Raw genomic sequence first — 9,456 nt, 5'->3', positions numbered from 1 at the left:
AAGTGGTTCGGAGAGTATATGGATTTTAGTTTTATAAAAATTGAATGTGTTTTAATTTGACAAACTACAACATAAAATCACAGGAAAAGTTCTTTCTTTGAGGAGAATTAATGTTGATCAAAAGATTTATTAATCCAACTCCAATTTGTGAAGTAAGGAGAAAGGATAAAAACGCAGAAAAAAAAAGATGGATTTGGGTGAGAATGAGAAGACTATTTTTTAGGAGAAACGATAAAAAGTAAAAAGAAATGAAGATGATCTGAGCGAGAATCAGAAGGATGATGTCTAAAAAATAGTTTATGAGAAAAAAGATTATTGGAAGGGATCATATCCTATATGGTAGGAAGAGCCTTAGCACGGACAGAGCAGGAGATGCAGAAGATGCTGTCAGAAAGGAAATAAGAAGTATTCAACAATAGAAAGTACCTCTTCTTCTGGAAATAGACGATGAGCTTCTGTTAGCAAACACAGTTTTGGCATTGAATGTTACATTGCCAAAGAAGAGCAGAGTACCTGTTCCAAGTTGTTCTAGTACTTGGTCTATTATATAATAGGGCCAGTAAAAGTATTATTAGGCAATTAACTTGATTTTCATAAAATGCAAACCACCAAAAACATCAAATGCTGTCGTATATTTTACTACAAGATGGTTCTACAAGAACCAGATTTTTCTCATGGGCAGTCCAGCATTTCTAGCATTGTTTGAAACCAATTTTCTAATGACAGATGCTGCTGCTTAAGCATCCCAGACAAGCCAAGTCATCTCCTCATCTCAAACCATGCTACCCAGATCAGATACCAAGCAAACGTTGAAGTAAGGTATCCCACGAACCTAAAATCTCACTTCATTCGCCTTCGGCTATCCCTATCCCTACCTCTATCTCTGTCATGGTCATCTCTTTCTCTGCTTCCACTCTTTTCCCAACGGTCTCGCTCCCTCTCTCTCCCCCTTTCATTTTGCAGGTCATGATATCTCTCTCTTTCTCTGTGCCTTTCGCGGTCCTTTTCTGAATCATTTTCTCTATCCCTGCCTCTGTTGGATTGTTTCCGTGGAGGGCTCTCACTTTGGCTTTGACTTCGAAGCCGCTTTCTTGAAGAGTCGTGCACATCATCCCGCCTATCTCTCCTCTCTCTCGACGTTCTTTCTGCAATTAGAATAGTATACAAAATAATATTACTATATGCTTTCGATTTTGAAAACATACACAATTACAAGTCTTCACAAGCATCTTCTCAACCAGCAATATAACTTACTTCTTCCTTCACCAGAATCTGATAAACCATATTCAGATTCTAACCGTTTCCGATGAACTGCAACCCTTTTTTCAATATCCTCGGCATTTTTAATTCCTTGCTCCTCAAGGGATTCTCTGTATTCTATAAGAGCAACCTCAAGTCTTCTCAACTTTTGCCTGTGGTATTATATGCATGTAAAGCAGAGCATTAAGTTAGGGATTACATGAGCAAATGTTGGTGAAAATTGTTTTTAAGGGCATTTTGTTTTGTTTTTTGTAGCATTAAGAAATAAGAAATCATCATTAAAAAGTTACCACACCTCTGCTCTTCATTCATTGCACTTTCAGATGGAACTAGAATGTTCACCTCAGTTCCAAACTCCAATTCATCAGCCTTACCATGACCATCACCAGCATTCTCACTTCCAGAAGATGAATAGCTCAACCCCAGACCCTTGGAGCTTCTCTTTTCTTCATCATCACTGTCATTGTCCTCTCTAGCCCATTTAGAGGCTGGCAAAACAGGATCAGTTTTCTCTTTCTTTGTGAATGCTTTTAGTTCAGGCTGTGGGATTGGAAGGGTTTCAGCCAGAGGTACAGACCCTTTGCGTTGTGAAGGGATCTCATCCTCTGCATAACGAGTCCGTCCAGACAATCCCGCCACTTCTGTTTCAACATTTGCACCTCTTTGACCACTAGAATACCGACTATAACTTGACCGCAGCTTCAACTCATCATCTAGTTCATAACCTCTCTGCTTTTCGGCATCTTCCAGACTTAATAGTCGTGCAACCATTATTTCTCTACCACCAACAAGAGATAATCCATTATGCCTACAGCGCCTTTCCAACTCGGCAAGTGGGAGATCCATTAACTCCTTCATAGCAGCACTTTTGCCCATGGCCAACGCAGTATCTTGGTTAGCTTTAATCCCATCAACTGCATCTTCTGAGCTAGTCTTCTTTTCAATTTCTGGTGCATCACCACAAATAGAATGGAATGGGGCCACTCCAGAGTTTCCTGATCGAAGAAAAGTGGCTCGTAGTCCATTCACGTATGCATCTGAGAAAAGAAACCAATCTGACCATACTTGCAACACTTTCAGAACCCTTTCCTGCATAAATGAGAAAAGACCACCTTCAAACCCAAAATAAAGATGATAAACATGCACAAAGCCACAAGCCAGTTAGCAGCACTTGGAAAAACAAACAAAATAGAAAGCAACTTGAAAGCTGGATAAAAGGTTAAAATTATACCTACCTTTAGGGCTTCAGCAGTGATCCTTCCTGTTACACTGCGGTACAGATCATTAAAGCTCTCCATTATATCAGGTAATGTTGCTTCAAATTTAGTACGGTATGCAGATGCATTTTTAACAGGAGCACTGCTATTATGAAGAATGTCAGAGACGAGCATAAGCCTTGCTACTTTAGTTGGAATAGGTGTTTCTTTAAGTGTCAGAGACTCTGTCAAAACTTCAACTACCTGCATGGCAATAAGGGAAGGGAAAACAAATGCATCAGATTCATGTTCTCATACTATTGTTTAAGGCTCAAACCACATAAGGATAAAAGGGACTGCACAAACAGTCACATGCCAGTACTAGACTTTGAATGTTGTACCTGCCCCATTAAAAATCATTTTGTTTCACAATTCCAGACTCTTTAACTTTCAAGACAACAAAAACATCAAAAAAGTGCTAATCCTCAATGGGATCCAGCAAGGAACCATTACAGTATGAGAGTAGAAGATGACGAAAGTCAATAAGGTATGCTGCAGATAGGCAATACCTCTCCAGCAGCATCAGCATTATCCAAAGCAAAGCCCATGGCTTCCTTTATTTGACTCCTCTCCAATGTCAATGCCCGTAGCATGTCCTCAAATTCGTCCCTTTGTGGATCAGTAAGTGGTCTTTCTGGGTCCACCCGCTGTAAAATTAAGACAACAAAGGATTGTTAACTCACTCAAGTCACACAAAAAAATAGGAATAATCTAGAACAAAATATGTTCATCTCTAGAATACCCTGCTTCTTCCTGCGGCATATGTGGCAGAAGAGTCCTTTTCATGCTCTGGACTTTTTGACACTGGCAAAGGTGGTGGTACCCATCTAGAAAAAATTAAAGCTATGCATCATAAATACGGTCGTAACACTCCTGAAAAGAATTTCATTAACAGTAAAACTGTTGGCACATGATTACCTTCCACTCCCAGTTATCATGATAAAAGGCTCTGTCCGCCACCTTTGAAGAGTATCACCCTGCATTTCCACAAACATTGAAATTCTTCAACTACATTCCTCATTCACATTTAAAACATAGCATGGCATATCATGAATATGACACCAGAGACAACATTAAGATGCATTCACACAATGGACCTGAGCGAAAGAATATAGCCTCCAGACGTAGTAAGTGTGTTCCTTTGAGCCAAGCTCAAATAAAAAGTTGAATAGAGGATTGCCACGACCCCTCTCCATAATAGCTTGTTCAAAGTCACATCCTCCATCAAGGACATAAAGAGCCATTGTATCTATCACATGGTGGAGGTGGCCATCCTCAGGTGCAGTGACCATTATATCTGGAATATTTGGAGTAAGAACCTGGCATCCAAGAAAAACAATCAACAATAACTCCAGAATAGAAGAATCAGAATTACCTTAGACACAAAGACAACTCAATAGTAGATAATTATTATTTTTCAGAAAAAATGAAACAAAGAAGAAATTCAGCTAAGTTACCAGTTCAGAATTCTGATTTGGAAGAGATGTGACTGGTGGACCTGAAGGACCAGATAAGATTATAGAACTACCCTGCCAGTCAGAAAACAAGTTTCAGAATTATGGCATGCACAAGCAAGAAAAGTGACTTCTGTGAACTGCCTGCTCAACCCAAAGTTATCTTATCAAAACCTCACTTTAAGAGATAAATTTTGGTCTTAAAGCATCTCCTGTTCAAAACCATATATGCACTTTATTCGAGAGAGCTTCAAATTCTTTGTGCAAAAGAACACAACCAACCTCCTTACTCCTGATAGCCATCTGTCCAGGTGGGGGAGCAGGTAATGCTTGTGATGGAAGAGCAACAGATTTACCCCACCCAATTTTCAATTCATATTCATATACAATAACTCCTGCGAGAGAAAATACATCATCAAGATATATATATCAAAAAAAAAAAATTAAAAAGCAGCTATATATCAATTAAATTGACAAAAACATGGGGCATTCTAGCATTTACTAAACATTGGAAATTAGATAACACTAGTTTAAAAAACCTTGGAATTTAGATGTCACTATTTACAAATGCTTCACATTAATATTTTACTATTTTACAACTAAAAGAATATGAAATTAATAAATTCATTAAAGAATCTCACTGAGTTGAAATACACCCATGTGGGTAACAAGGTGACTGCTCAATATATCCAAGTAAAAGCTTTGATACCTTGCATTTCATCTTTTGCAGCTTGTCCATCAGCTCTATTCATGAAAGCCACAAAACCACAATTTCTTTGCCTTCTTCGCTCCTCCTCTGTCCTAGGCCACATAATTTTCACACTAGCAATAGGTCCAAATCTTCCAAAAGTCCGCAGAAGAAAATTTTCATCAACCTATATCAAGAACATGTAACCCAAAAATATTTAGCATTAAAGGGGAAAAGCAGATTAAGGACAAGAACTTAGAAACAACAACAAACATACTTTTGGTGAGAGATTTCCAACATAGAGATTTGTCGTTTGAGGATCAGCATCATCAAGTGATCCGGGCAATTTTCCACTAGGATCAAAATCATCAGGCAGTTCATCAAAGCGACTAGATGGCTGAGATAGGAACAACCAAGAGATAAGATTCATCCATAGTCATGGCAAAGAAGCAAAAACAGATAAAGTGCCATACAAGATAGAGATGCTAATAGAAGAAAAATGAAGGACACTCAGATAACACATAAACCCTTATACATTAAATTGCAAGATACAAAGTGAGAAAAGGGATAAGATACATGAAATATTGTACCCTACGATTGAATACAAAGTTGAATCCCACTTACAGCTGAACTATCACTATGACGCCCATCACGCCAATGTTCACGTTCCAGATTTCTCCTTTCCCTCATCTCTTGTTCATGCTTCAGCTCCTCCATAAAATGGTCAATATTTCGAGACTTTACCTTCTCTTTCTCCTTCATCCTCTCCTCCTCCTTCTACAAAAGGCATTGAAAAGTTTAAACCAAATGTGCATATCACAAAGTGGCCAACTCGGTTGACAATAAAATAAATGAAAAAGGTGTTCCATTATTTCATTAATAAAAGTCACCTTCTCAGATTCCTTTTCCTTGGCTGCCAAAGGAGGTGGTATGAAAGATGGAACATACCTGCAGAAATAACATGAAAGATAAACTTCCATTTTTCAGAGAAATTCATTTTCAAAGTTCCACCCATTCTTTACCAAAGCCTCTTTACTATTCCTCGTCAATAAACTTTAAAGGAGAATTTCTTGTGGAACCATTATTTGATTTTCTTGACCTTGAAGCATACTGAACTAGTTCTTAGATTTCATAAGTGGACTTTGTTTTAGCCAAGTTTTCGTTTTTTGAGAGTAAGAATGCTGGAACAGCCTCCTCTAAAGAATCAAATTAAAGGTAGTTCAACAACATTAGGTAGCAGATGTATGAAAATTAGTATTATCCAAGTTATATCTAAAATAAGCATCATTTTTCTACAACCATAAACTGAAACTACGACCAAAAAAAAACAAGAACAGTTCAAAATGTTATTAAAATAATATGCTTGAAGAATGACAGGAAAACAGACCAGCACGCTGGGGAAAGAGGGGGGGTGACTAAAATTCAATGTAACTTGAGATAATGTTATTCAACTCTAACCAGCTTAAAAACACCATAAGTAAAGAAAACCATTCATGCAACTAACCCCAACTAGTTTGGGATAAAATCTAATGGAGATGAAGGCTTCATGATCTGAAGTCAAGAATCCAATGTCCATTTACTTTCCATCCAACACAATGATAAATTTGACTGTACATTTTATCTGAAGTTTTATATTTCACAACTATCCAAGCCAAAAATGTTCAAACATAATAGTAGGATGGACCAACTAGATGCGAAGGTATAACATGGTGTGATGTCAAATGAAAAAGATTTAACGGCCAAATTTGCATTATTACCATTCATTTGAATTGATCTTTACAAATAAAAAGTAATGATTTCTTTTTCTATCTCTAATTACTCTATTGAAGTTAGTTGACTGGAAGTGGAACTTTTCATATTTCTTTTACACCATGGTAGATGTTACCAACAGCAAAGTATCATTAACTTCCGAGTATTTTTCTTTCATAAAGCAGATTAGGACTTATAAATAAGCCATAAAAGGTAAAACTTCCACAATGGAGTGGCAATTAAGAATTGAAATTCAGAAAACTATAAATAACAAGTATTTCTTTTCGAAACTAGAAAAGCCCCCTCCCCCCACTAATTGAATCCTTTCAAAGTAAATGGTACGCAAGTTGGAACACAGCTATATGAAATTCTTTGTCACGATATCATAGAAGAAGCCCTTAAAAATACAAGGCTAGAATGAAAACATCACTATTGTCACCACACAGCTTTTCCATCCATGATGCCTCACCAAAGAGCATTAACAATGCAGCGCGGTTAATCAAAAGCAATTATTATTACCTACTTCCCTTCTTTGGAACAGACACCCCATCTTTGGATTTTTCACCTGCCATCCGCGAATGAATAAAAAAACCCCATATTTTTATTAATGTGTCCTCGTGATACAATAGAAAAATTATTCTACTAATCCATAGAGCAAAACAAAAACATCGACACTTAAAAAAACTGAGACAAAATTATTTTAAAAAAAATTGCTGCTTGAAACACAAAAGTTGAGTCTCGGGATCAAACTAACCTTCAGAATCGGATTTCAACCTCTCATTGGGATTGATTGTTCCACCTCGAACAAATGCCTTTGATCCAGGGTTATTATCTCCTTGAAACGATGCCACAAACTCCTCGTATAATCGAGCAGTTTCGTCCTCTGCCCTCTAATAAAACCAAAAGGAAAAGCCAGAAATTAAAGTCAATTATTTGGCTCCAGAAGCTGCAAATTCTAGCAAGAACCAAAATTAATTAAATTTTTTGAGCTCTGTAACTAAGAGAGGCAATTGTACCTTCTTCTTGGCTTCTTCCTCTTCTCTGTGCTTCTGGAAAGGCGTTTTCTTACGCGTGATTGAAAATGGACTCATCTTCAAATGATTTAATCAGGCATTCAAAACCCTAATCATTCAACCTCAAAAATAATTATCTTAAACCCACCCCAAATTGATCGAATCCTTAACATAGAGTAAACCCTAACAAATTACACCACCTCCCAACGTGAAGGATAGAGAAGGGGAGTGAAACCATACCTGAGCCAGATCCAAGGTTTTCTGCGATGGAAGGGATGGATTGTTAGGTTCGGGCCAAAAAGAAACGTAGCCAAAATAGGGGGAAACAGATAGAATATAGAACCCTTTAGTATAGTGAGTTATTTACTTCCATTAAAGAAAAGAAAGAAAGAAATTGTCTCTTTTATTATGTAGCCCCCTGAATTAATAGAAAGGTGACCAAGTAATTTACTCTCCACAAGAGCAACTAATGACAATTACCTTGGCCCGCTGAATTGTGAGCATTATACTTTTCAAGAAGATAATAACAAACATTCAAATTCAATATTTTATCATTCTTTAAATATCTTTGTACATTATTTAAGTTTTAAATTTTATTTTATATTTTTATATAATAATTTAGTTCTAGGAGAATATATGAAATGTTAAATTAATTAGGTAAAATTACATATGATGTTTGTGTTTCTTATTAATTTTATTAATATTCGTATTATCCAATACTTTTTCGACCAACCTATTATATACAATGATTTGATTTTAGGTTTTATCATTTGTTTAGAGATTTTCATCTCGAATATTATTAATTATAAAATAATTATTTTTTTAGAATTTAAAATTATATAATTCGGCTAAATGAGGCATATATGTCGAAAAAAATAATTGGCAAAATAGACTTTTTTATTAAATTAAGGAAATAGGTCAATTTTGGAGAGTGTGTGAAAACTTGTCCAATTGGACGCATTTTCTACACAGTTGCAGGAAAGTGCACCTAGTTAGACGTGTTTTCCTCTGAGTTGGCGAGAAAGCTTGCCCAACTGGACGCGCCTTCCTCCAATGGTAAATTCCCAACAGTCAAATTTCAAATTCGGCCAACCGTAAAATTATAATTTGCCCAACGGTAACTTTTTTTCCTATATAAACCTAAGTCATTTTCCACTCTTTTCACTCAAATCCAATTCTCTTCATTCTCTCTATTCTCTCAAGATTAGTTCCAAATTTTCCAATAAATATCTATAAAAATATTCTAATTTTAGTTTACTATTTCATAATTTATTTATTTTAATTAATGTTTCATGAATGGCAAGTTCTCTTATTCATTTTGACGATTAGCACATTTTCACCGTGCGATTGGCAATGGTAAGGAATTTTTTTATTTTTATTAAGTTAATTTTAAAGTTTTAAATTTTTTAAATTATTTTGTTTACATAAATAGGTGAATGATTGGGTTTTGGAGAGGTTCATACACAATTTATCAAAGAGCGCACTCAATGCAATTCGTCTTCATTTGCAAGGCGCATGATTCTTACATGTGTCTCGTATACTCGGGGGCTATAAATTGGACCCCACACTTCTCAGCGCGTTGGTGGAAAGATAGAGACCCGAGACACATATTTTATCTTCCATGCAGTGAGTGTACGATCACACTGGAGGACATGGCTTTACAATTAGGTTTACCGGTGGATGGGAGAGTTCTTATGGGGCCAGTGATCGTTCCTGGTAAAGAGGACATTTATAACGCATTTTTAGGGAAGGTATCGTACAAGTTTCAAGGTGTCCAAATAAAGATTAAATAGTTGGAAGATAATTTCGATGAACTTTATGAGCACACGACAACCCTCGAAAAGGAACAATACGCCCGAGCATTCATCCTAAGGTTAATCAATGGCATTTTGATGCTCGATAAATCTCGAAATTTGGTACACATAAGGTGGCTACTACATCTGGTCAACTTCAAATAATGCGGTCAACTCAATTGGGGATAAGTCGTGTTGGCCACATTGTACTAGGAGTTGTGTCGGGCAACGAAACCAGATAAG

The 9,456-nt window shown here is 36.5% G+C and overlaps 1 protein-coding gene across 3 annotated transcripts; it reads right to left on the bottom strand.

Moving 5' to 3' along the window:
- Positions 1-568: 568 nt before the first annotated feature.
- On the bottom strand, positions 569-7,883 carry LOC105773204 (protein RRC1). 3 transcript variants are annotated; one of them, XM_012594911.2, is made up of 18 exons: positions 7,661-7,883; positions 7,424-7,529; positions 7,162-7,297; positions 6,927-6,972; positions 5,549-5,606; positions 5,283-5,435; positions 4,936-5,055; positions 4,680-4,845; positions 4,253-4,365; positions 3,974-4,045; positions 3,614-3,835; positions 3,435-3,493; positions 3,259-3,343; positions 3,026-3,163; positions 2,496-2,720; positions 1,556-2,349; positions 1,255-1,412; positions 569-1,145 (listed from the first exon to the last, which is right to left on the bottom strand). In XM_012594911.2, exons 2-18 carry the CDS (start codon positions 7,496-7,498, stop codon positions 841-843), a joined length of 2,925 nt encoding a protein of 974 aa, XP_012450365.1. In that variant the 5' UTR covers positions 7,499-7,529; positions 7,661-7,883; the 3' UTR covers positions 569-840. The 3 variants fall into 3 exon arrangements, with proteins under 3 accessions (XP_012450365.1, XP_012450367.1, XP_012450368.1); XM_012594913.2 differs by having other exon boundaries at positions 7,424-7,498; XM_012594914.1 differs by lacking the exons at positions 6,927-6,972; positions 7,424-7,529; positions 7,661-7,883 and having other exon boundaries at positions 7,162-7,299.
- Between the last annotated feature and the right edge of the window lie 1,573 nt (positions 7,884-9,456).

This window comes from Gossypium raimondii, chromosome 6, assembly GCF_025698545.1.
Source record: "Gossypium raimondii isolate GPD5lz chromosome 6, ASM2569854v1, whole genome shotgun sequence".
Classification (NCBI taxonomy): Eukaryota; Viridiplantae; Streptophyta; class Magnoliopsida; order Malvales; family Malvaceae; genus Gossypium; species Gossypium raimondii.
This window is presented reverse-complemented; position numbering and strand designations above follow the sequence as displayed.

Excerpts from the sequence above, each read along its gene's own strand:
- LOC105773204 (XM_012594911.2), bottom strand. The coding sequence starts at position 7,498 with ATGAGTCCATTTTCAATCACGCGTAAGAAAACGCCTTTCCAGAAGCAC. Across the intron at positions 4,846-4,935 it reads TTGGAAATCTCTCACCAAAA|GTTGATGAAAATTTTCTTCT; the intron begins GTATGTTTGTTG and ends TTCTTGATATAG. Across the intron at positions 4,366-4,679 it reads TGCAAAAGATGAAATGCAAG|GAGTTATTGTATATGAATAT; the intron begins GTATCAAAGCTT and ends TTTCTCTCGCAG.